The sequence below is a fragment of the Myotis yumanensis genome, unplaced genomic scaffold (genome assembly GCF_028538775.1).
Source record: "Myotis yumanensis isolate MYYU_CA2020_CCGP unplaced genomic scaffold, mMyoYum1.0.hap1 SCAF_13, whole genome shotgun sequence".
NCBI classification, from domain to species: Eukaryota; Metazoa; Chordata; class Mammalia; order Chiroptera; family Vespertilionidae; genus Myotis; species Myotis yumanensis.
The window spans coordinates 6,361,682-6,389,541 of record NW_027223764.1 but is presented as its reverse complement, the minus strand read 5'-3'; the positions used below and the strand labels follow the sequence as shown (position 1 = coordinate 6,389,541).

The 27,860-nt window shown below is 40.3% G+C and overlaps 1 protein-coding gene across 2 annotated transcripts in view; it reads right to left on the bottom strand.

Annotated features, from left to right (window-relative positions):
- CACUL1 (CDK2 associated cullin domain 1) overlaps positions 1 to 27,402 on the bottom strand; it is a 47,935-nt gene extending 20,533 nt beyond the window's left edge. Inside the window, exons 1-4 of one of the 2 annotated variants that reach the window (XM_070432175.1) lie at positions 26,845 to 27,402; positions 15,505 to 15,631; positions 14,534 to 14,636; positions 645 to 740 (exon numbers count right to left, since the gene is read on the bottom strand). In XM_070432175.1, the coding sequence (XP_070288276.1) occupies positions 645 to 740; positions 14,534 to 14,636; positions 15,505 to 15,631; positions 26,845 to 27,199 (681 nt within the window). In that variant the 5' untranslated portion in view covers positions 27,200 to 27,402. The remainder of the gene's footprint in view (positions 1 to 644; positions 741 to 14,533; positions 14,637 to 15,504; positions 15,632 to 26,844) is intronic. The other variant, XM_070432176.1, reaches the window with a different exon arrangement.
- Between the last annotated feature and the right edge of the window lie 458 nt (positions 27,403 to 27,860).

The following is a 27,860-nucleotide window of genomic DNA, read 5'->3' as shown; positions in this document are numbered from 1 at the left end:
GTAAATAATAATTTTGAAGACTGGTATAAAACATGCACTCTCTATGCTATAGAAAATAGGATCAACCTAAACATCCCATTCCTTAATCTAATAAACAAAGAGGAATTGGGATAATGATTTTACTCCACTGAGATAATGAGCCCCTCCATCCAATAGGAACACTAACATTAAGATTCTACAACTTTAAATATTTAAAGAGGGGAAGGACTAATCAACAGAGTCAACAGACTACAAATTATACTCAAGGCATAATTTTCCAAATGAAAGAGATCATCAGAATGGAAGCAAATTTTATTGTTCTATTTTTTTATAGAATGACTTACTTGGCATTCATGATTTTAGATACATGTCTTAATTCTCTTTTTTCCTCAGGATAAAAAATCTTTCTTATACATATTTATTTTCCAAGCACAATATCTTCCATTATGGCAGAAATAAAATAAATGCTAATTGGGTGGTTATTGATATTAATGCCTAATTATCTTCATAGCAATGTTTTCTATGTAATTTTAAAACGGAAAATTCTTCTATGCCAACATTCCTAAAATAGATTATTTTCCATTTCTACCATAATATATAGTAAAAGAAAAATAGAACATGCTTCACTCTCGATACTCAGACCAGTAAACCAAGCTCTAACTTACCATATATATGAAAAGAGGCACAATGCTCTGCAATGCTCCCATATACTGTCCAAGAGCTATATTAAATCTTTCAATATAGAGATCTGGAGGGCTGGCCTGTGAGAAAGAACAGAAATGTGACCATTCTGGGGAAACAGGTTTAAAGACCTTCTGTCACAATCTAAAATGCAAAGGGCTCTTCTTACAAGCTTAGAATATGTATAGGGATCTCTCCTTCTAATTCAGCTTCCATTATGAACTACTTAAACGTTTGGTGCACACTAGTGCTTTTTTAACACATTGCGTACCGCTCAGGAGTTTTCTCGTGTTTCGCACGCCATCTGTTAAGGACCGCTCACGAGTGTTCTCGTTTTCCACGCGCCATCTGTTAATGGACCTTAGATGTCAACACACTGTCTTGTCCACTGTGGGGCGCGGTTACAGTGTTTTGGCCAGGTTCAAGCCTCGGACTAATGAAAGGACAGGGTCCTCTCACTGCCACATGAAAGTCCCAGCTGGAGGGCAGGGCCCTCCCAGCACAATCATAGCCAACGGCTGTGGTTGTAAGCTTGAACCTATGGTCCGAACATGTGGCCCCACGTGCCTCTGTACACCCAAAAAGTTGTCAGGTGATATGAAGCAGCATGAACCTACGTGTATTCCAGCGAGTGGAAAGAAAAAATTTCCTACGAGAGCCTGCAGAGTTTGTGCCGCCCATGGAAAAAGGAGCGAATCTAGATACTTAAGTAAATTTTGTTTGGTCCCTCTTCATAGAGGAAAATGTTTTACGCAGTACCATACGTTAAAAAAGTACTAGGAACTTTAATTGTTTAATTGTTTGTTTTTGTAAATAAAAATGTTATAATTATTGAAAAACAACAGCTAAAGTGCATTATGATCCATAGTTATAATGATTTAAATAACGTGCAGTTTGCCCAAAAATGTGCGGTCCCTGGCGTATGTCTTAGAGATTTCTATGCGGTACGCAATGTGTTTTAACATTTTCTTAGTCTTCCTAACTGTCTGCAAATTGAATGTTATCTCCACTTTACATATGAAGCAACTGGGGCTCAAAATATTTAGTCCCTTGACTATGGTCCCACAGCTAAGAAGCCCAAGAGCTAAGTCTCAAACTTTGGTCAATCTAAGTCCTTCCATCTACTTACATTCATTCCTACAACCTTTAGAAAAAAGTTCACATTTCCAATTTAGGGCACACTGTTTACCTCCTTCTGTTCATATTCTGCTCTTCCTCTTGCACAGCCCAGCACAGCAAACATGGAACTGCTAGCAGTTACCAAGTATCAGTGTGCTGTCAGGCTTCCTTGAGTATTTTCTACTTGAACAAAGTCTTTAACACACCCCTCAACAGATTCACCTGGCTACTTCCATTTATCCTTCAAGATTTATCAGTTCCTCATAAATATCTGGGATATATGGCCTCTCAACAAGGCACCATCACACTTAGTCACTTCTCCCACTGTCCCTAAACTTCCAAGTCCTATGAGGGCAGGATTTATGTCTTATCTTTATATCTTCAGTGCTGACCGCAGAGCCTGGAACATAGTAGGTATACATAAAGGCATGTCTTACAAGAACAGAGCTTTACTTAAATATAAGTAAAGTTTTACTTAACTTGTTGAAATCTAACCTAGCCTTTTTAAAATCTAAATTATTTTACTTTGTAACAAGGCTGTATGACATTACACAATGCATTTAGTACTCTGAATTTCAATTTCAATACATATAAAATTAAAAAATACTAATTATGCTACTTCTAAGATGTGCTTAGATTTAAAAAAAATACTGTGTAAATATTACATGCATATGCTATATTTGCATGTGCAAATATTATATATGCATATGCAACTAATAAGTAAACTTAATGAATTAACTACCCATTTGTCAAGTACTTCATAATAACCCATTAACATTATTAAAAGCATTCCTTATTAACTAAAGAAACTGGGGAAATGGTCCTACATTATGGGCAAACTTTTAACTATAACTAATGAACAGAAACACATGCGGTACCTTTCTCTAAAGTGCTTCAAAGAACTCTAGAAATGGTACTTCAGTATTCAAAGATATAAATTTTAGATTATTTGAAAAAAAATCTGAAGAGTTTTTGCATTAAAATAATTTTCCCTTTCCATGAAAGGACACTATTTCAAAGTTAAAAGCATGAACATTGATCAAAAGCCATACTTAATAGCAGACAGAATAAATAAAATTGAATTCCTTAGCTATTCTTTTCAAGAATCCCCAAAGGTTATGAGTAATAAAAAGCACTTTTTGTACTGAATCAAATGTCAGAACATTTACTTAGCTTCCACATTTCATGCAGCACTTATTCAAAACCTTTTAAATGACAGGACTATAAATTATAACAATCTCCTAAAATAAATTTAATCTCTTTACTAGGAACCTAGAAAAAAAACTATTTTTAAAAACTAATCAAATAGTTCGTCCTTAAAACTTAAATTCAGTATACTTTGGGCCCTACTGGGAAAATTGCTACCTATTTGATTTACGTTATTTCAACATGAATATATTTGGCTTGGACATAAAATGAAATTTTTTACCCTTGAAACAAGCAAGCTTCATTTTCTTCTCAAACAAGAAAAAAGCAAGCTGCCAGAAAAATAACTGCTTCTCCAAACTTGCTCCAACTTTTCCTAACAGACCTAGATTCCCGGAAATGTATAACATGGGCTGGTAGGAGGGGTGTTTTAAAATTTGTTTTAAGGAGTAATATAGTCATCTGGTTTAAAATTCAAATGAGTTCAAAAAGGTTTAGAGAATGTACCTTTCAACTCCTTCCTCACTGAGCCAACACTTAATTCCTCTATATCCTTCCAGAAGAATTTTATGTATATACAAAAAAACAAGTATCCCATTTATACCCCTTTTCACATAAATGCTAACATACAATCACACTGACCTGCAATTGTTCTAAAAATGTACCTTGGAAACTGTTCTATCCTAGTGGTTCTCACATATTTTGGTCTCAGGACTCTTTACACTCTTTTTTTTTTTTTTAAATATATTTTATTGATTTTTTACAGAGAGGAAGGGAGAGAGAGAGAGAGAGTTAGAAACATCGATGAGAGAGAAACATCGACCAGCTGCCTCCTGCACATCTCCCACTGGGGATGTGCCCACAACCCAGGTACATGCCCTTGACCGGAATGGAACCTGGGACCTTTCAGTCCGCAGGCCGACGCTCTATCCACTGAGCCAAACCGGTTTCGGCTCTTTAAACTCTTAATTGTTACATATGGCTAGAGGCTACCGAATTGGACACCACAGATATAAAATGCAAACAAGTTCTACAATTTCTTATTTATATCCCTCCTCTACCTACACCCCATCCCCATCCCACCAAAATGAAACAGGAAAAAATAAGAATATGTGCTTTTAAGTTCACAAAAACATTCTTGTTTTCTTTAAATAATGACTTTCCCATGTTAAAATGAAATAGGGGGAAAAAGGGTGGGAAGGATCTAACAAACACTACAAGGGCACTAACATCTATCTTTACAGAAGTAATGCATGTTCGCTAAAATTTTTTAAAGTTAAAAATGCAGTTATAGGAAAATAAAATAACCACTACTAACATTAGATAGATAATTACCATTAACGTGTTCTTCTATTCTTGTGTCAGTGCATGTAACCAATATGGAACTCCATTATTTTGTAATCTGCTTTTATCACTCAGCTACATACCATCATTTACCAGGTCAAGTATATTTCTACAACATAATTTTAGTAACTGTCTGGACACACCATTGTCTATTTCATCAGTCCCTCTTCATTAGATTCTTAAACTGTGATTTGCTGTTTGTGTTACCCAGGTTTACCTGGATACTTCTAGCCCAGAACACTTAAGGGGTGCATATGTGAGTAGCTTCAGCAACAACAGTCTTATACTTAAACATAAGATGGCACCACTCCGAGCTTAAGAGCAGACCAGCTTCGGGATCAATGGTTCTTCGATAGCCCAGTGACTCTCAAAGACTGCAGCTCTTAGCTCTCCAAATCGTCTGAAGAACTTGTAAATGACAGATTCCTTTACCACACTCCAAAGTCCTGACTCAGAAACTTTCCAGAAGGTATATTTTTAATGAGAACTTCAGGGGATTCTTTAAACAGCTGCTCTGGCAGCTGTTCAGCATTTAGAAATGTCCACTTCAAAGGAAAGAGGAGCTCTAAGGGAAGGAAGTCTAGAGAATTCAAAAAAAGGTTGAGCAGCAATTACCATGCAACACAAGGCATTGACTGCATGACAATAGTGACAATTTAGCTGCCAATTATACTGAAATCAGTAAAAATACGATACACTAACATTTCAACATTAGTATTAAGACTATAGGTGAATTTTTTCTATAAATTTAACCATTTCTTGACTTATCAAATTCAGTGATTATAAAGTTATTAAAATAGAACAGTGAAGTGTCTCCTCCACTTAGAATGCAAAAATTCATGAGAGAACATCAGTCCCACACTTATGATTATACTAGAGACCCAGTGCACAAAATCCAGCCTGCACCCTCTCCAATCCAGGACCCCTTGACATCCCTCTCGCAATCCGGGACCACTGACTCCTAACTGCTTGCCTACCTGCCTGCCTGATTGCCCCTAACTACCTCTGCCTGCCGATCTGATGCCCCTAACTGCTCCCCTACCAGCCTGATAGCCCCTAACTGCCTCTGCCTGCTGGCCTGATTGCCCCTAACTGCCCTCTGCTGCCAGCCTGATCACCCCCAACTGCCCTCCCCTGCCAGCCTGATCGCCCCTAACTGCCTTCTGCTGCCAGCCTGATCACCCCTAACTGCCCTATGCTGCCAGCATGATCGCCCCTAACTGCTCTCCCCTGCTGACCTGATCACCCCTAACCACCTCTGCCTAGGCCCCTGCCACTGTGACAACCCCTGCCACTGTGACAACCGGAAGATGTCTGGTCTAATTAGCATATTACCCTCTTATTAGTATAGATTTTTAAAAAAGTCTTGTTAACCTACTACAGAAATCTATTTTTTGACCTGAAGTCTCTGTATTTTCCATACGCCCAACCAAGTGAAATGAATTCTAAAGAGTGACAAGTTCCTCTAAGGAAAGAAAAAATACCTGAACTGCTTGGTGATGGCAGCCATAAAAGCTGGTGATGGCAGCCATAAAAGCTGGCAAGAAAACCACAGGAGTTGAATGAATCATTAACCCCTAGAGTGCCGGGGAGCGGTCTTTCGCCAAAAGTGCCGGGAGCGCTATCACGCTCCTCCTGCAGTGTCCAGTTCTAAGTCTGCTTTTATTAGTGATGATGATATTGCTAAATATGTCAATTCTTGCTGTGAAGATGACGATTTTGTGGAAGATATTGAATATGTAACTTCATTTACTTGCGATTCATAATTTTTTTCCTAAACTGCTGTAAAATCAGCAAAAATGCCTTGGCAATTTTAGCATAGTTCCTAGGATATTGGTTGGCACTCAAAGGGTTAAAGGCCAAGTGTGAGCTAACAGCACAGAATCCCCCAGAGCCTCACACAAGGGCAGTCCCCACCTAGTCGCCAGCTCTTTTCCATGGGTTTCCACTGGGTCTTTGAGAGAAGAGTGAAGGCAGTGAAAGAGATGTGAGAGCCACCCTCTGTGGCACAGAGGTGCCAAGGTTTGAGGATGGGGCAGAAGTACCTGAAGAAGCCCATGCATGCTCTGCACCCTACTGGAGTTGAAAAGGTGGTGATTAGCTGCCAATGGAAGACATAGACAAAAGCTGCAGGTACCCTGGACCCTATTCAGATACAAAGCAAAAGTCATTTGCTGAAGGGAAGAGGTGACCCACCTACACCTGGTGACCCTCCTCTGATCTAAGGCAAAAACAGTCTACTGCTGGAGATCCTCCAGCCCTCCTGTCACCAGCAAAGGTCAGTTACCAAAAATTAAGCAACACTGAAAAATCGCCCTAGCCAGTTTGGCTCAGTGGATAGAGCGTCAGTCTACAAACTGAAGGGTCCCGGGTTCAATTCTGGTCAAGGGCACATGCCCAGTTGTGGGTTCAATCCCCAGTAGGGGACATGCAGGAGGCAGCCAATCCATGATTCTCTCTCATCATGGATGTTTCTATCTCTCTCTCCTTTCCTCTCTCTGAAATCAATAAAATTATATTTATAAAAAGAAAAAAAAACACACTGAAAAATCAAGAAACTATAACCCAATGTCAAGAATGAAAGAGTCAACAAAGCCCAGATGCAGAGGCCCACATCTGTCTTTAAATTAACTCTGATTAATATATGTAATGACCTGGCAGAAAAGGTGTACAACATGCACAAAAAGGTGGGGAATTTCAGCAAATTGAAGGTTGTTTTTTTTTAAAAGTCAAATGGAAATGCTAAAAATTCTCGAATTTTATTTTAAATCTTTTAACATTAATTCCTATATTACCAAATATGACTTTGGCATTTTGGACACACAACTGAACCTGATTGCTCTCTCAAGGATCCTTAATATTATTTTCTGAGTCAAACTAGAAATTCCTTTTTTAAAAACCTGCCTCTACATGACTAACTTTAGCAAAACAATGTGTAATATGCTTTTAGTCTAACTGGCTTATTCCATGACTTTCCAGAACAAGAGCATTCTGCCAATGGACAGATGTGTCAAGGCTCCAGAAGCAACATAAATTACACCTAAGGCTGACAAAGATGCTACATAAAAATGGAATTCCCTCCCAGATACATCTGACATTCCATTCTCATTCCTGCTGTGAAGATAGTGTTTCCATAGTAGACTACCCAAAAAATGGTAAATTCTATAGAAGGTAAATGAACCACAGGAGCCTTAAGCTATAACATACATATTAGATGCTCCTCAGATAAGTTGTAAGAATGCGTTTCTAATTAAAGGTAACAATAAAGAAGTCAAAGGGAGTCCAGAAGGCACTTCTCTCTTAACTCTCAAAGTTAACTGCTCCTATTATTACTACTAGTATGATATGGACATTTCTTCCTCATTTATTTCTAAAATACGACTTTCCTCAGTTTCCAAATAGCTTAAACAATAAACTGAATTAAAGTCTAGCCTCTGTAATCCAGGATTCCTTCAGCTTACCCATATAACAATGACATAAATCTAGGTTCTAATCCTAGTTTTTAAACTGACTGGCTAGATGACATAGAGCGGTTACAAAAGGCCCAAGAATTACTTAATACAGAAAATATCCAAAGAAGTCGGGTGGACGAGGATAACTTCTCACTTTCCTATATACTTCATCTCTTAACACTTGGCAAAATTTACCACCTTAACCCTATTTGCTTATTTTTTAAAGAAAACTTTTTCCTTATACCTTTTCCAATTTAGGAATATAACTGTCTCAAAACAAAAAGTTTTAGAAAGAGCACAACTCATAATTGTATTGTGTTCACTGTGACAATAAAAAAAACAGCAAATAACTGTTCTTTAAATGATCTGACTCTCTTGCTCATCCCAAATTTCATTTTCTGAGTTCAGGATGCGTTTGAACTAACCAAGTAGAAGGTTCTAGTAATCTCAGCTGTAAAGCTAACAAATGACATATATCAACTAGTAAGTACTTTTATAGACTTCTCCTTGGGATCTGGCATTATGTTAAGCCTATGAGGAGAAAACACCATCCCTTCCTTCAAAAGATAGTAAACTTATAGGGTGCCTCGCTGGCAAATTTTGAGACAAGAATAATTTTGCTGTAACAACTGCTTTTAATCAAAGGCTAGTTTTGATTAATAAATAGATCTCCAAATAACTTACTCAGAAAAAAATTTCAGTAGAACATGCCTGTGAAGAGTTGGCAACAATGTTTATTTTACTAGAAATCTATGTAAAAAGGATAACAGGCAACTTTCTTATTATCTAAAATCTCCCTCACTCTAGCAAGGCATAAATACCATATTTGGGGGAATGAACGTTTTTAAAAATACTCTTTAGTTCAACAGGTATAAATATTATAGCCTTTAAAAAATATACAAGTTGAGTTATGCTGCCACCCACCGGACAAAACACAAATAGCAAAGCAACCCTTGCTCTGATTTTAAACACCTAGAGAATCTGGCTCAGTTTGTTGGCAATTTGGAGGTGTTTCTGAATAGTGAATCAAAGTTAACTAATACTGACTGATTGTGGTTTATTTTCTATTAATTTCCATTAATATAATAAATAATAAACTGGTTTGAGAGTCAAATTACATTTAATTCAATCAAGATATATTTATCTTTAAACACATAAAAATACTCCAATTTTTTTTATTAAATGAGAGGTTAACATGTAATTAGTTAACTTCTTTTTCATTAAAATAGTTGACAAATACTCATTTAAACTATTCTAAATTCAGCCCTATTTGAGAATAAAAATTGCAACGTTTTCCTTTCCCACCTGTGATTGTGGTCTGTCCCCCTCAGGATCCTGAACTCAGGTTAGTCCTACTGGTGCTATTCCTAACACTTTAATGTTACCATCCCGGCCCGGGAACCAAATCTCTGAACATTGCTTATTGGGGATAAACTATTGACAAAGAAACTGTTGCTAGTGGATTCCTAACTATAAAGCTACTGGATCAAAACATCAGAACATTTTCATTTGGTAAAAGTAAAAATATAGTCTCAATTCAATAAAATGCATTAACATACACCATAGATTTATCAACATTATATGGGGAGAGTTGGTCTCACAACTGCTCTAGTGACTTCCAAATTCAGATGTATGCAAAAATAATAAAAATGTGGAAGTGGCATTTAAGATAGTTTTAAGAGTGCAGGATGCTATTTATAGTCATCAAATTCAATTATCCAAATGATAGTTGGGTAAAACAAGATATTCTAAATATTGTAAATTCTAATATTTATTATGTCAATCAAAAACAACCCCCAAAATCTCAGTGACTTAAAATAACATAGCCTGGATAAACAAGATGTGGTATGTATAATAATAAAAGCATAATATGCTAATTAGACCAGACATCCTTCCGGACAACCTTCCGGAACTCGCAGCGGGCAGGGTTGAGGCAGAGGGGGCTGCCGCAGGGGCGGGGGCTGAGCCCCCTTGCACAAATCTCATGCATCAGGCCTCTAGTAACTATATAATGGAATGCTATTCAGCCATAAAAAGAAATGAAGTATTAATCATGCCATAAACATGAATGAACCTTGAAAAGTTAATTAAGCCAGACACAAAAGGCTACATATTGTCTAATTCTTTTTCTATGAAATGTCCAGAATAAGCAAATCCAGAGACAGAAAGAAGATTAGTGGTTGTCAGTGGCTATGAGGAGGAAAAATAGGGAGTGACTGCTAATGAGTACTGGGCTGTTAGTCAGGGGTGACTAAAATGTTCTGAAATTAGTGGTGATGGTTGCACAACTTTGTGACCATATTAAAAACTAATACTGACTGACTGTACACTTTAAAAAGGTGAATGTGTCCTGGCTGATGTGGCTCAGCTGGGTGAGTCGTCCCATGCACCAAGAGGCTGAGGTTCAATTCCCAATCAAGGCCTATGCCCAAGTTGCGGGCTCGATCCCTGGTAGAGGGTGTGCAGGAGGCAGCCGATCAGTGTTTCTCTCTCATATGAATGTTACTCTCTCTTTCCCTCTCCCTTTCTCTCTCTCTAAAATCAATAAAAACTTACTTTACAAAACAAAAAAGGTGAATGTCAGGGCATGTGGATTATACCTCAATTAAAATAAAAATTTTAAATGAACTAAAAAATTAAGAGAAAATGTATAGCAAATCTTTCTTTCCCACTCATGTTACATGCCCATCTTGAGGGTCTGCTCCATGTCAGACTTATTACTCAGAGATTCAGGTTAAGGGAGACTCTACCAACTAGAACACTTGGGAGGTTATGGAAAATTGCACAGCCGAACTCAAAGGCTTCAGATTTTGGGATATATACTTCCCTTTCACTCACAATTCATAGACAAAGTAAGTCACTTGGCCAAGTTTAAATTCAATGGGATAGAGAAGTACTCTTGTCATGTATCCAGAAGGAAGAGAATTAGAAGCATCTGATCAATAGTATCTTAACTTGGCTCAAAACTACAACAGACCAAGGGAAAACTATAGAGTAAGTCAGGATTCTTACCCTCGAGAAGCTCAGTGTGGCAAAGGTGACATCCTGCTTGATAACTAAATATATGCCAAAGTGCTAAACTAAGGACTATAGTAGCAATACAAATAAAGTAATACAGAAGCAAAAAGGAGAAGGTGATTAATTAAGCCTATCAGGAATAGTGAAGTTAAAAGTTGGGCAAACCCTAACAGACAAGTAGAATGTCCCCTCTTCGGAGAGGGAAGGGAGGAAAAGTAGAGGCAAAAGAAACCACTGTTTCCAGTGGCTATTCCATGCAAACAGCCTGTCTTGGCACATGCTTCAGACTTTCCTAAAACTTCTCAATCAAGCAACACCTGGCCTCAGCAAGCCAAATACCTCTTGTCAACGGGCCCAGTCCCAGCACTAGTGGCAGTTGGCCTCCGTTTGCAGCTTGATCTCTCCTTAGCACCTCAGAGCCAAGCACAAGCAGCAGCCATCCGGAGATCACTTTGTAGCTCATGCCAGGTGGATCCTATAGATGACCTTGGCCTGAACCTACCAGGAAGCCCCAGAACCAGCACAACTGATGGATAGCTTCAGACCACCTTCCAACCTCCTCCACAAGGGACACGCTCAAAGGGTGGACGCAACAGGAAACAGAGCTCCAATGAAGCTCCATGGGTTTGACCCCTGCACAGCTGACCCTCCATGGTGGTTGTAGTCAGTCCTGGGAGCCAATCTAGCCCAAGGGAAAAGTCCTCCCACTGAGATGCCAACAGCAATCAAGGCTTAACTTCAACAGGAGAGTGTACATAGTGTACAGTGGGACGGGGGAGGTAGGGGACTTGGAGTGCCCAGCTCAGGTGACTGGGGAGGCTGTGCTACTAGACCCTATAGGACAACTACTATATAAAGCCACACTACCAAGCACAGGAGACATAGCAAGTCTACCTAATACATAGAAACAAACCCAGGGAGTCAAAATAAGGAAACAAAGAAACATGTCCCAAATGAAAAAATAAAACAAAACTCCAGGGGGAAAAAACTAAACAAAATGTAAACAAGCAATCTACTAGATGCAAAGTTCAAAAACACTGGTTATAAGGATGGTCAAAGAACTTCGTAAGAACTGCAATAAAGATAGGAAACATAAAAACGGAAATAGAACACATAAAGAACCAGTCAGAAATAAAGAATACACTAACTGAAATAAAAAATACATTACAGAGAATCAACAGTGGATCAAATCAGAGATTTGGAAGGAAACAGAAAACATCCAATAAGGATAACAAAAAGAAAAAAATAATCCCAAAAAGTAGATAGTATAATGAGCCTCTGGGACAACTTTAAGCATACCAATATTTGCATAATGGGGATGCAGGAAGGAAAAGAGAGCAAGACACTGAAAACTTATGTGAAAAAATCATGATGAAAAACTCCCCTAACCTGGTGAAGGAAATACACATTACAAGTACAGGAAGCACAGAGAGTCCCAAACAAGATAAACCAAAGAGGCCCACACCAAGAGACATCATAATTATAATGCCAAAAGTTAACGACAAAGAGAGACTCTTAAAAGCAGCAAGAGAAAAGCAGTTATTTACAAGAGAGCTCCCATGAGACTGACAGCTGATATCTTAACAGAAACTTTGCAGGACAGAAGGGATTGGCACAAAATATTCAAAGGGATGAAAAGTAAAGACCTACAACCAAGATTACCCAGCAAAGCTATCCTTTAAAATGGAAGGACAGTTAAGAGCTTCCCAGACAAGAAAAAACTAAAGGAGTTCATCACCACCAAACCAGTATTACAAGAAATTTTAAAGGGTCTTCTTTAAGAAGATGAAGAAAGAATATAAAAAATATGAATAAAAAATATATATATATGAATAATAAAATGGCAATAAATACATATCTATCAACAATTACTTTAAATGCAAATAGGCTAAATGCTCCAATCAAAAATACCTATGGAGGCTGAATGGATAACAAACAAGACCTTTACATATGCTGTCTACAAGAGACTCACTTCAAAAGGGATGGAAAAAGATATTTCATGAAAATGGAAACAAAAAAAAGCTGGGGTAGCAATACTTAGGCCAAAATAGATCTAAAAAACAAATTAAATGAACAAGCATAACAGAAACAGAGTCAGAGAGAGAGAACATTTTGACAGTTGCCAGAGAGGAGGGAGTTGGGGATGATGGGTGAAAAGGGTGAAGGCATTAAGAAGTACAAATTGGTAATTACAGAATAGTTATGAGGATGTAAAGCACAGCACAGGGAATACAGTCAATAATCTTAAGAGGTAATATGCAAATAGACCATCACACCCTCACAAGATAGCTGCCTACAACCAGGCCGGGAGGGGGGTTAGTGAGGGACGACCTAATGACTGAACAAGCAGGCTGCGTGCGGCAACCAGGCCAGCAGGGGCGTTAGTGAGGGACGACCAAACGAATGAACAGTAGGCTGTGTGGGCAACCAGGCCGGCGGGGGAGCAGTTAGGGGGCAACCAGGCTGGCAGAGGGGGGTAGTAAGGGGTGACCAGGCCAGCGGGGGGTGGGGGGGTGGGGGGGGGGGTAGCAAGGCAGTTAGGGCGTGAGGAACCCCCCTTCCCATGCATGAATTTCATGCACCGGGCCTCTAGTATTGTAATAACTATGTATGGTGTCAGATCAGTACTAGATTTATAAGGGTGATCACTTCTTAAGTTATATAATGTCTATTCCCTAGGTTGTATGCCTGAAACTAATATAATAGTATATGTCAACTGTAACTGAAAAATATAAAATTATTTAAAGTAAAAAAAGAATTAGTAGGTAAACCTTTCAAAGCTATAATGCACAGATCAGGGGTTTCATCTGCAATTTATATACAATACCTAGGTACTAAATATATTTGTTAAATGAATAAAGATCTTGTATTTAGTGGCAAAAAGATGAAGAAAACACTTTACACTAACAACAGGAAAAGTACATATTTGGCTATGATAAACAATGCTCTGGCTATAATTAAAAAAAAAAAAGAAAAGAAAGCTACTTAGTACAACAGTTTGGGCTAAATAAGACTAAGATAACTCAGCACACAGGTAAGTAAAGAACAATATCTAAGCCCAGAGCACACCCCAGCACTTTCTAGAAACTGTAGCTATTTCAGAATTGCTGGAGTACTTCCCAACTGTGGTGTGGACCCATAATTTATTGCTGAATGACTTTCCTATACATCATGTTACTTCTACTCCAGAACTAAAATGTGATCTGGCCCTGGCATAAAAATAGTACTTGACCTTCAAGCACTGGAAACCTTACTGAGGCAGAGAGGGATGTTGGGGGGATCAAGAGGCCAAGTGTTTTTAAGCAGAGTATTTTCTACAACCTGCCCCAGATTTTACAGCCAGGATGATGTTTGTCTAAAGAGGGTTTATCAGCAAAATTCTGACTTCAGTTGCTCATAATTAGCAAATTTTAGAAACTGGTAGGCAAATCACTCTTCAAAGATAATTTTTTGAAAGTTTCAGAAAAAAATTAACATATACACATTTATATTATAAATGCCACCAAATACCAAAGTGCACCAGAAAAAAAATAAGGTTTTAAATAAATATTCACATGGTAATAAATGAATCAGTTAAAGTCTGAAATACATTCAATCTAAAAAATTTCCACAATTTATGTCAAAATTTTTAAATAATAATCTATTACAAAGTTAGCTGCTTTGGTCAATATCCATCTGTTTATAAATTTATCTCATACTCAAATTAACAAGCCTCCAGAGGTATATTATACAGGCTAATTGCAACCAGTCAGAAAATCCCAAGGAAGCAGAAAGCAATACAATCAGTTCTTTACCTGCAGCTCCTTTGAGACTCTCTCTAAGTGATTAGTTATCTTCTTAATCAGATCACTATACATCTGTTCTGAGTGCTGCTGGCATACACATTTATACACACAACTGTGGGGGAAACAAAACAGAAAAACCAGGTTAATGATGAAGCATGTAATTCAGCCTAAGGTTAAAGCATACTCTGTATATACAGCCACTGGTCAAATAACCAATTCAGGCCTAAAAACAGTGACCAATCACAACTTTTAAATAAAAAATTTACCCTGCTCCAATCAGTGTTCAGATGGGAGAAGTATTACCTCCAGCAACAAACAAATCTTTATGAGTACTCTACTACACATTTTATCAAAACTAGAAAATCTAATACGTGGTGATAATCTGAGAGTCTGACTATGGTAACTACTTATAGACCAGCTTCTCTCTCATTTTAATGAATGTCAAAATAAGGAAGAGAGAGTGATAATGGGTAGAAAGTTTCTAACTCACAAAAACATGTGCAGTGTAACCTCTTTGTGCCTCACTTGTGTGGAACAACCCAGTTGTCACTTCCTCCTCTTGTGACTGGGTTGATCTCATACCCACCCCAGTTCCTCACTAATTTGCTGCTTCCATTTACCAGGAGCTGGGAAACAAAATAACCAGAGTGTTAGAAGTGTGTGTCAATAAACATGGACAGATTAAGCTAAAGTCTCCCTGTGAGACTAAAAATATATATTTTTGCTGACCTCCATCATTTCTGCATTATATATGGCACGGATGGCAGGCTGAGGTGGAGTTAACTCTATCCTGATTTGAAAACCAAGTCTGAAGCAAAAAGTATAAAGCAAACCTCCAATCCACATGTGTGTAACATATAAATAACTTAGAGCCTCATCTTATATATTATATATATTATATGCATATATACTATCATAATCAAGTTGCCATGAACCTCAATATACCCTCTCAAACCCAGGCAAATTAAATCCCGACTTACCTGTATATCTGTTCATAGGATATGGGGATATAGTCACCAGGACTCTGGGTTAAAAGCTGATCTATGGCACCATCCAATTTTGGCCAGTATGTGCTCTTATAATCTTCAATAGTTATAACATTCATTACTAAAAGTAAAAAGTAAAGTAAATATTACTATTACCACACGTAAAGTAAACAGGAACTATAGCAATTTTGTATCCTCAGTCAAATTCCTTTTAGATTTCACAAAGACACTTTATCACCTAAATACAACTCAATTACTATCCCATTTCAAAAAAAAAAAACACCAAAACAGCCTGGTCAGGGATTCTAAGCAACCATTAATGATGATTTTAAAAGGAATTACTATGAATTTGTCCATCTTTAAAAATAAAAACAAAACAAGCAAATATCACTGGTTTCCCTTCCTGGTTTCTGTAAGCTTCCGTTATCAGTGGAGCCACTCAAACTTGCACTGACCTTCAAATACCCATTTGTCAATGATGTAAAAAGATATCCTACCTGTGAACCACAATAAGGTTATGGAACACCCCTAGGAAAAATCTACCTAAGCATGACTATGAAAATTAAAGTCCAAATTTTACAGTAATGCCCGGTCAGCTTGGCTCAGTGGTTGAGTTTTGACCTATGAACCAGGAGGTCCCGGTTCAATTCCCAGTCAGGGTATATATGCCTGGGTTGTAAACTCGATCCCCAGTGGGGGGCGTGCAGGAGGCAGCTGATGATCAATGATTCTTTCTCATCATTGATGTTCTATCTCTCCCCCTCTCCCTTCCTCTCTGAAATCAATAAAATCATTTTTTTAAATGCTATAGTAACAAAAGAAGTTACTGAAAACCTGCAGAGACTTACTAGTGCCTCCTAGACATTACTATAACTCTAGTGGGCTCTTGCTACCTTACACTTTGGATGAGCCCAACAGAAAAAAGCATCGATGAACTAGAGCCTTACACTGAGGCTTACCTCATTCCCAGTGGCTAGCTTACTCCTTCACTCCAGGTTTAATAAAGCATTTATCACGGTGTCCTAACAACTTTGATATCCATGGTGACCGCTATTTCACAACAATGAAATGAAGCTAGTGTTAAAAAGAACTACCCAAAGCCTCTAAGACAGCGGTTCTCAACCTGTGGGTCGAGACCCCTTTGGGGATCAAACGACCCTTTCACAGGGGTCACCTAAGACCATCGGAAAACACATATATAATTACGTATTGTTCTTGTGATTAATCACTATGCTCTAATTATGTTCAATTTGTAACAATGAAATTGGGGGTCACCACAACATGAGGAACTGTATTAAAGGGTCCCGGCATTAGGAAGGTTGAGAACCACTGCTCTAAGACATCTTATGTCTTGTGAACTACCTCAGAAGATCGGAGCTAACAACTACATCCAGTATTTTATTGTTTTACCAGAAACTGGGGCGCTCAGGGGTTGACTTCCCCAAGGGTTCATGGCTAATTACTGGCAGAGATACCAGGGAAAACAAAGCCTTTACCTAGCTTCTTTCTATCACATCAATGATTTCTAAATATTAGTCACTGAGGTTCAAGATGCTTCTCCTCCATTATTCTCCAACTCTGACCTATCTAAATATTCAAATCAGAAGTATCTGCTCAGTTGAGATGACACAGGTGTAAACCACACTAACTGCATGCAGGTCTGCCATAGTTTTAAAATTCTGTGATTTCCTGCAAGATTTAAAAACAAGTCATCTTTCCATGGCATTAAGACCAGGAAAGTTTAACTTTGAAGCAGCAGCGTAAGGTAGGTGTGCTGAGGTAGAAACACCAGTAAGTGCACTAACAGGTGTCCTGCAGGCCTCTGAGAAGTTCAGGACTTGGGGATAGGATACAGTGAGTGTGGACTAAAGGCAGAGAGCTGGTGGGTGAGAGGTAAAGATTGACTGGAAGACTAAACAGTAAAAAAGAGAAGTATTGTTAGTGCAAACACTGAAAGATAAAAGCTTCAGACTCTAAGACAGATTCATAGTAGGTGTGTGGGGGGGGGGGGTGTCATAGGGCTTGTGGATTTTAAGTCAACAGTCAACATTAGAAATGCTCAAATATCTAACCCTGCTCTTCTCTTTAATTCTAGAATGCCATCAGCCAGAAAAAATGTACTTTTTTTCCTGCTCCACCTATCCACCCCATCCTTCTCCCTTCGAATGGAAGATCCTTCTTTATGGAAACTGAACAATCCCAGAGAAAAGACATTCACATACTATTTGGCACTTCCTGCACAAAATAGCAGTTCTGCAGAGAAGCCCACACTTTTACTTGAAAAGGCCCCCCTCAAACACAGAACTACCAATTAGCCTTTTTCACTTTTAAATATGAATAGAGCTAAAGATCATCAAGATTTGCAAAATCTCAGACAGGAAAGATCAAAACAAACAAAAATTGATATGATAAAAACAAAGATAATTAAGAAAATAAAACTCTCAGAACAAAGCGAAAACTAATGAACAAACTTAGAGAATCAAAACAGGAAATCAACATTTGACTAACAGTAACAATTCCAGAGAAAAGGGAAAATAGAGAAAATGTAAAGGGAGAAAAATATTGACAAATATAATATCCCAGAAATGTTCAAGGGAAAAAAAGTCACATGGCATCTGAACTCTCCATGCTAACACTGCAAGCTTAAAGTCAATGAAGCAACACTAGAAAAGTACAAGGAAGAAAGATTTTCAGTTAAGAATTCTATACACATACTGTCAATCAAGTGTGAAAGCAGCACTTTTATATATACAAACTTATCCACACACACATTTTCTCAGAAGATATGTTCTAAATACAACACACACACACACAGAGAATACACCAATAAAAAGGAAGACATCAAGTAACTATTTGGGAAGTCCCTGAGAAGCAACTGTGCAGAGACCCTAAAGAATAAATAGGAACAGGAAGACTAACAGCTTCACAAGCAGACAAGAAAAAATACTGATTAACTGAGCATTGTGAAAGCACCAGTGACAGATATATGGTGAATCTGAGGAAGCTGTTGCAACATTTTTAAGATGAGTTTAACAAAAATCATGGAAGTATAAATAAGGCAACTAATACCAAAATTCTTTCTATGTGAAAGAACGTGTAATCTGAGTATATCCTGGCCCTTGAGTGACTATTTACATAGTCATAATGTAAATATGGTCTATTGACTGAACCAAAAATTGTGTTATTAACTGAAGAGATGAGGTATGTGAGAACTAAATCCTCACCTTAATGGGAAGTCAATAGGTAATATAAAAGTGATAAATTGAAGAATAACAATATTAACACATTAAAATGAGTGGATAAATATCAAAAGAAACATCTAAATGCATTGAGTAAAAAGTCCAGGAATGAAAGAGGCAGGGGAGGGAACCACTGATTTTAATTATGTGTCTTTTCACAGTTTGAGTTTTCAAATTACAAACTTTTAATAAGAGCAAAGTTTTGGTTTAAGTCCAAAGAGTTTGCTGAATCTTAAATCCTCAGAAATGGAAAAATAAATCTAATGAAATTAAATTTTCATCTCAGTATTTCCAATATTCTAAAGCACAGAATGAGAAAGCTCAGATTGACTGATTGCCTACTAATTCTCACTACCTTAATGGTCCATAGACATCTTTTAAAAAGAGACAGACACACACACACAGACCTACCTATACTCCTCCCACATTCAGGTCAAAGTAGTGCCAGCTCCCAGTCATCCAAACCCTCAATCTTGAGTCTTCATCCTCCCTCCTTGACCCATAAATTTTGTAGAGTCTAGTCCCCATATATTTCCAAAATCTGAAACAACCTCTTCCAATGCTGTATGTCAAGCACGTCAAACTCGCAGCCCACAGGCTGCATGCGGCCCACAATGAATATTTTTGCAGCCCAGTCAATATAACGGTATGTAAGAAATGTTTTAATAAAAATCAATTTTTACAATATCCTGTTATACATAACTAGAGGCTCAGTGCACGAAATTCATGCACAGGGAGTGTGTGGGGGGGGGGGGGGGCGGGGGTAGGAATCCCTCAGCCCAGCCTGCACCCTCTCCAATCCAGGACCCCTCGGGGGATGTCCAACAGCCTCTCGCAATCCGGGACCGCTGGCTCCTAACCACTCACCTGCCTGCCTGATCACCCCTAACCATCTCTGCCTGCCTGCCTGATTGCCCCTAACTGCTCCCCTGCTGGCCTGATCGCACCTAACCGCCTCTGCCTCGCCCCGCATCCGGGACCCAGGATTCCCTCCTCCGGCCGGTCGCAGGCAGCCAGGACTCGGGCCGGCTTCGCCCGGGCAGGTCACAGCTGCAGGGGACAGTAGGCAGGGGGGCCTTCACCCGGGCCACAGGCACTGGCGCCTGGGACCACGGGGCATGCAGCTTGTCCCTCTCCTGGGCCGCAGGCACAGGTGCAGCCACTGGTGCCCAGAACCGCAGGGCGAGCAGCTTGCCCCTCTCCCAGGCCACAGCCTAGCTGGTCCCCATTCCCCTCTCGTGAGCTCATTTGTGCCTGGCTGGTCCCCATTCCTCTCTCCCCAGTGTTGAGTGTCTGAGCCGTTAAGGCATTACGGTGTGAGGGACTGATGACTATTTGCATATTAGCTCCTTATTATATAGGAGGATTATTATTAACAAACTACAACATTCACTAATGACTGATTACTATAATCGTGTTGCATTCATTTCCCTTATGCGCCCACTAACACTAGCAGCGAATATTTTAGCAGGCAATTGCCACGTCATTAGTTTGTACTGACTTGTTTAGTGTGCACAACAGGAAATATTTCACTTTCAGAGAACAAGAAAAATAGGTTTATTTGTGTTATGCTTATTAATTTGTGCAGTTATTCAGTGTCTGGTAAGTTAATGTTCAAGAAAATATATTAATTTTTATTAAAATGTTCTATTATTTTATGTTAACGATTACTCATTTATTTCAGCCCTTTGTATTCAGCATGTCTCTATCAAAATAAACCTACGTTTCTATGAAAATTGAAGCTTTTGTTTTTTTGCGGCCCACACAAACTTAAACCTTGTTTATTTGGCCCATGTTAGCCTTTGAGTTTGACATGTTTGCTGTATGTGTTCAAGCCTTCAGCTCTTGTCTAGACGATAATAATTACAACCCACTAACTAGTCTTTAGGTCTCCAATCTCTCTCTTTTCTCATCTAAACTAACACACTAAGACAAATTTCACTAGGTTGACTCCCTTGACATCCTTCAGTGGCTCCTATAGAAGAAAATCCTACCTCTAACATGGAACGTATGCCTGTCACTCTCTAGACCTTTTTTATTGTTGTTAATACACACCAAAGGATTTCGATTCCCTTTCAAAGAGAGAGGGAGGGAGGGAGGGAGAGAGGGAGGGAGAGAGGGAGGGAGGGAGAGACAGAGAGATACATCGATGTGAGAAAGACACACTGACTGTTGCCTCCCGCACACACACCCCTGACTAGGAGACAGGGAGCAAACCCAAAACCCAGGCACGTGCCCTTGACCAGGAACAAACCCACGACCCTTTGGTGCATGGGCCCACGCTCAAACCACTGAGCAACACTGGTCAGGCCTCTCTCTAGACCAGAGGTTCTCAACCTGTGGGTCGTGAACAATGAAAATACATCCTGCATATCAGATATTTACATTACGATTCTTAACAGTAGCAAAATTACAGTTATGAAGTAGCAACGAAAATAATTTTATGGTTGGGGGTCACCACAACATGAGGAACTGTAGTAAAGTGTGGCGGCATTAGGAAGGTTGAGAACCACTGCTCTAGACCTTTCTATCTATCCACGTTTAATTGTGCCACTCCCTATGTGCCTCACAGCCTATGTTCCAACAATAATTTCAACTCTGGGTCTTAAGCACAGCCTGCTTCCTCTGCAAGAAAGTCTCTTCAAGTGATCCTCAATTCTCCTGACAAACTTCTATTCATTTTTATAAACGTTCTGTTTCCTCTATGCTACCATATACATACATAACTTTACCATTTAATTATAATTACCTGTCCATCATCTCCTACACTAAACTGTGTCTCCATTCATCACCAGAGGCTATTCTGTTACCTTGGCATACAGAATAAATATTTGTTGAGTAAAATGCCATTCAGATGTCTAGACAGCACATCTGCAACTACAAATTACATATCTCTGTAAGTCTATCTACAGAGGTTAATAGCCAAATGTCCACAAAAGTGAGAGAAAAATTAAAGGCCAGCTTGCCCTGTCAAGACATATTACAGAAGGCTATCAACAGTATTTTTTTATATAACACTTAACAGTTTAAAATGTGATTACAATGGTCTACAACTTATAGTGTGACAGTTTAAAGGGGAAGTAAACAGCATTCACTCTCTTTAGGGATTTGAGACTGGCACTTACATAAACGTTACAATGTCTTTCTCTTACAGTTTCATCAATGCCACTTTGTGTAATACATATCAAAAAAATGGCAAGACAAGATGCCCTGTAAGATTCCAGAATGCAGCCAGTCGATCAATAGCATCGGGATGCTTGCTGCAGCACAACTCCCACTAACCCGGAAGGCAAGATGCCGAATAACCACCACAGATGCTGCAAACAGTGTGTATTTTAAGACCTGAATATATTAACTGATCCATTGTAAAACAATCTACCAATATGAAAACTGGCAGGGCCTGATCAAGTAAAGGGCAAATTTATTTATGATGTAATAAAAATCAGTTAATTTCATTCAATTCAACAGTCAATATTGAACACATTTTTGAACCACAAATTTAAAGAAATAATAATTTCACTGAGTTCAATTTAAAATACTGGAGAATAGAAATTTTTGGTGCACTGAGTTAATAATTCTCAAGAGATCACGGCACAGTATGATCGATCAATCAACGCAAGATCCTTCCTTCCTTCCCACCCTTGCTCCCTCCATCCATCCATTCTTTGCCTTTTATCCTCATACCCTAGTCCCATTGCCCCCACCCCCCAACACATTCAGACGGAACCATTCTATTCTGTTTCATGTTTGGACAAGAGCACATGTGACATTTGCTACATTTGAGCAGAAGCTGTAAAACCCATTGTGTTTCTGGCCACTCTTCTTTGCCTCTGCCAAGAATGACAGGACCCAGAAAAGAGCTGCTCTTCAGAATGAGATGACTTGTGAGGAGCCACAGTCAACTGTCAGCCACTAACATAACATGAGCAAGAAATAAACTTTTGTTGTTCTGTACGCTCCTGAGATTTGGTGATTATTATCATAGAAAACTGACTAACATAGAATGGAAAGTTAAACTAAATAATTACACCTGAGTGAGATTTGGAAGGTCACAGCAAGGAAAGGATATACTACTACTGCTGCTGCTGCTGCTGCTGCTGCTGCTGGTTCTGGAAAGTCAGGTTAGAGGTGTGAGAGCTTGTAGGAGCCAAACCCCAAGTTCCAGGTCTCATCTCCAACTTCAGGGGTGAGTTAGGGCCATCAGTATAGGAAGGGACAAGTAAACCCCCCCAGATGTGCCCCCTCCTACCAAATAATAAACCTAAAGTATATCCCTGAGGAAACTGCAGAGGAACCATCTTCCCAAGACTTGGAAGATACAGGGGTGGTGACTGTATGTCATTCTGATTTCACTAGCCTATTTGGCCAGTGCAGAGGAGACAGATCTTGAAGGATGAATCGTGAATCAAATCAGGTGACTACAATTGTAGCTGCCGTTCCAGGTATGATCTCTTTACAGAAACAAAACACAGTAACTGGCATCTAGTCAGCATCGACCAAGCTAACACATTTTTTAAAAATCTATTCCAAAACAGACCACCAGAAGCTGTCTTCACCTAACAGCCCAAAAGTACACTTTCACCATCATAGCTCACAGCTACACCGGCACTCCAGCGATCTTTCATGACCTAGTCCACAGTGACTCTGGCCACCTCAACACCTCACAGGTCCACTACCCTGTATCTCCTCTACCCCCATTACCCACCCCCCCTGCCGCCCACACTTGATATTATGTAGCTTTCTCATTGGTGCCAACCTAATAGGTGAAAAAAAGACATGGCGTTACTATTTCTGTTTGCATTATTTGATTAATAATTTCAAACATCTCTTTCTATGCTTGTTAGGATTTTCTATTCTGGAATCTACTTATTAACAGCCTTTGCCCATTTTTCTACAGGTGTCACTGCCCTCCTTTTATTGACCCCCTTGTTAACTTTAGACACTGCTAATATGTTCTCTCACTCTCTCACCTCTTTTGCTGAATGAAAATCCTTAATTTTTATATAATCCAAGTCATTACTTTTTCACTTATTATAAGTCTGTAAGGTTTAAGAAGTCCTACTCTGTCATTGGGTAAAGACCTTCAGCATTGTCTTCTATTAATTTTACAGTTGTTCCTTTCGCATTTAGATCTTTAATTTATCCAGAATTCATCCTTTTGTGGTGGTAGGTTTGTTCTGCATGTAGTGAACCACTCTCCCTAACAACACTCCTCTCTCCAGTGACTTACGATGCCACCTTTAAGTTCTGAACATATATATACAGGAAGTCTCCACTGTTCCCCCAGTCCATTTTGTTGTTGTTGTTGTTTTGTTCTTACACTAGTTTTTATTGCTACAGCTTTGAAAGAGTATTTTAAATTCTGCTAGGCAAGTCCAATTAAAGCACACCTTTAAGACTGATTTAGCTATTCACAAGCTTTATCCTGCCTGCCATATAAATTTTAGATTTGGAGGACTGAGTTTGTCAGATAAACCAACTGGAATTTTGACAGCATTTTAAATTTGTTAAAAATATGTTAAAAATTTTTAAATATGTTAAAAGTGGAGAAAACTGACATTCTTATAAGTAATCTTATCTCAAGAATATGTAAAGTTTTTCTATTTATTTAGGTCCTTTTCTAGTTCCTTATTAAAGTTTCTCCTTAAAAGTTTTATGTATTCTTGGGTTAATTCCTAGAGACTTTATAATTTTGTTCATAATATTTTATACTGTATTTACCTTTGATTGCTAGTGTAGTAAATGCTATTAACTTTTGTAGGCTAATCTTTAATCCACCAACCCTGCTAAACTCCTAATAGTTTCTCTCTTGATTTTAACTCTTCTGGGTGATATTATCTGCAAATAATGAGTTTCATTATTTCCCTTCCTATTCTTATACCTATTTTTCCCTTTATAATAGTGTTAACCAGGACCTTTCTTATCATGCTAAACAGTAATAGTGATGGAGGTATCCTTATTACCCACCTTGAAGTGAATGTATCTAAAATTTCTCTATTAAGTATTATTTGTTGTAGCTTTTTGGTAATGACATTTACACAGTTATCTTGTATTTTGAGCTGGATCTTATTAAATAATTTTATGGTATCAACATAATCATGATTTTTCTCTTTTGGCCTATTAATGAGATAAATTACATTAATAGATAAATGTTAAACCATGCTTACATTTCTAAAACAAACTCTATAAATTATTTTTTTAACACACTGTGGACCTCAACAGTGTTGAAAGCTAGTATATTGTGTAGGATTTTCATATCTTTGCTAATAAGTGCAACAGATCTCTAATTTTCTCATACTATCCTTATCTAATTTTAGAACCAAGATTTCACTAACCTCATAAAATGAACTTGGCATCTCCCTTTTTTTTTCTATTTCCCAGAACAACTTGTAAAAATGAATTAAGTATTAGTATCTAAAAGTTCAATGCAACTCACTTATAACATTACCTGGGTCCAGAGTTTTTGAAAGGGGAGGTCTTTAGCTACCATTTCAGTTTGTTAAATATTTATTAAGCAGTTCAAGCTATCTTTTTCTTCTGTTACCAACTTTCAGAGTTTATAGTTTTCTACGTATTTATACATTTCATCTAGGCTTTCAAATTTATTAACCTATAGAAATTCATAAAATTATGTTTTAAATCTGTTTGTAGTTATTTCCACTTTCACTTACTTTATTTGCAATCTATTTTCCTTGATCAATCTTGTTAAACACAGGTCTGTCTAAGCTTATTAATCTTCAAAGAACAATCTTTTGGTTTGGCAAGTCATTTGTTCCTTAATTTCACTAATTTCTGCTTTTTTTATGTTGTTTTCTGAACTCTTCATAGAACTCTGTGTTCGCACCAAAGCAAGCTTCCTCCAGCATTTAGGTAAGTCACCCTGCCACTCTGTCCAAGGTCTACTTTCACCACACAGATTTCAACACACAAACTGTACATAAAAGTATTGTTCTCGTGCATGCACAACAGGGAAACATCAAACACAGATCTTACCAACCATACCTACACATGAATGCCTTTGATTAAAGCAGTATCTTGAAGAGGCAAGGTTATGAGCTGTTCACACACACACACACACACACACACACAAGTGTAAGGCAGTGATCATCAATCTGAATCAAGGCAATCCTTGTCTGCAAGGCTACCTGGACAATTCCTGGTGCAGTTTGATAAAATTAGTAACTAGAAACGCAATCTCCGGTTGCTTTACCAGATGCCATTCAAAAACTGCAGTTGTTAATAGAAGAGAAAAACCTGCCTGTGATGGTCAATTTTCACATTGACCCTCTCAAAGCAAAAACACTTCCCCCCAACTCTGTAAGTACACCTCCCGACTGGGGGCAGTTTCGGATTCCAGACTTTGGTCTTAAGGTTTTCTGCCTGCAACAGCACGGGAAGGCACATCGCTACCACAGAAGTCCAACACGCAACCGAAGTTTGGATCTGGACACATGCTGGGCGGCTACCTCTTACCAGTGCGGACTCGGGCCATAACGCTATCGATTACCAGCGGCGGGACGGATGCCACCGCGCCCGCTGCCCGCGCTCACTCCTGGAGCACCTCCCGCATCTCCTCCTCGGATGCAGAAGGTGCACAGACACCGGAGGGGAGAGGACGGGCGCGGATACGGGCCGCTTCCTAACCCCCAACTTGTTTAACGCAGACTGGCTACCAGCACAAGAACACAAGGTGCCAGATTTTCCTCTCTGGCTGCAAAAATAATAATAATAATAATAATAATAATAATAATAATACGGAAGGCCTCCCCCTACGGAAACTCAAGCTGCCTGATCTTCCTCTCCCGTTTGAGGGTGAAACTTCGAGGGGGTGCGGAGGAGAGAAGAGCTTCCTCGCGCTGAGTGACAGCCGGCGGCGGGAGGCTCGCGTCCGTGGAAGTCGGGCTGCGCGCACCGGGCTCCGCTCTCGGCCAGGTAACCCTAGACGCCGGGGCCGCAGGCACCCAACGGGGGAGGCGGGGAGGCGGGGACGGGAGGGGAGGGGAGGGGAGGCCCGGGCCTGAAACAAAGGAAGCGGGGCTGCTTCGACGAGGGTGGGCGCGGCGTCCGGGGGGGGGGGTGGGGCGGCGGGACTCACAGAACTTGGAGGTGGAGGTGTTGATGTTGATGGTGGAGCTGGGGGTGGGGGCGGGCACCGCCTTGGCCGTGGCGGCGGCGGCCGCGTCGCAGCTCTTCACCATCATGATCACCCCATTGGCCTCCGGCGGCGGCCCCAACGGGAGCCCCTCCTTGGGGCCTTTCCTGTCCGCCGAGACCGCCGGCACCGCCAGCAGCTGTCCCCCGGGCGGCTCGCGGGCCGGGGCCGGGATCGACGAGGGGGGCGGCGGGGGCTGCCGGAAGCCGTCCACCGCAGCCTCCCAGTTGTTGTGGTTCTGGTCGTCCATCATTGCCTCGTAGCTGCCCCCCTCCTCCTCTTCCATGCTTTCCTCCATCCTGCCGGCCCCCAGCACCCGCCCGCCTCACAGGCACCTGCCGCCCGTCTCGACCCCCGGGCCAGGGGGCAGCGCCGCCTCCTCGCGGTCACATCGCCGGGGGCCGGAACGGGCGCGGCGGGGAGGGCGGCGGGGCGCTGAGTCGCTCACTCTCCGCGGGGCTGGCTCTGGGAGACGGGGCTGCCGGCGGTGGGCGCTCCCGGGCTCTCGTCTGGGAGAGGCAGCCGTAAAGCAGCAGCGCGCCTCACGACATTTTGCAGCAGCTTCCAACAGGCAGTTAGGGAGGGCAGCTGGAGGCGCGGCCCGGAGAGCACGTGGTGCGAGAAAGCAAAGCGAAAAGGGGCGGGGGCTGTGAGCCACCCCCGAGCAACAGGGCAGAGGTTCGCCCCGCCCCCGCCGGGCTGCTCTCGGAGGGGCGACGGGTCGGGGAGAGCATTCGTCCGCCCCGCCCCCGGCCCCGCCCCCGCCCCCGCCCGGCCTCTCGTCATAAGGGAGTCTGGCTGCGCACGCGCGTTCGCCGTCTGGTTGCCCTGACGACCGAGAGCCGGGCCGCCTCCTACAGCTGAATGCCAACCCCAGCCGGCTGTCTGGTGCCGTCCGCCACCCTCTCGGTGGTGGTTTTGGGGGGCTCAGCGGGTTTCCCGGGCCCTCGCACGTCCAG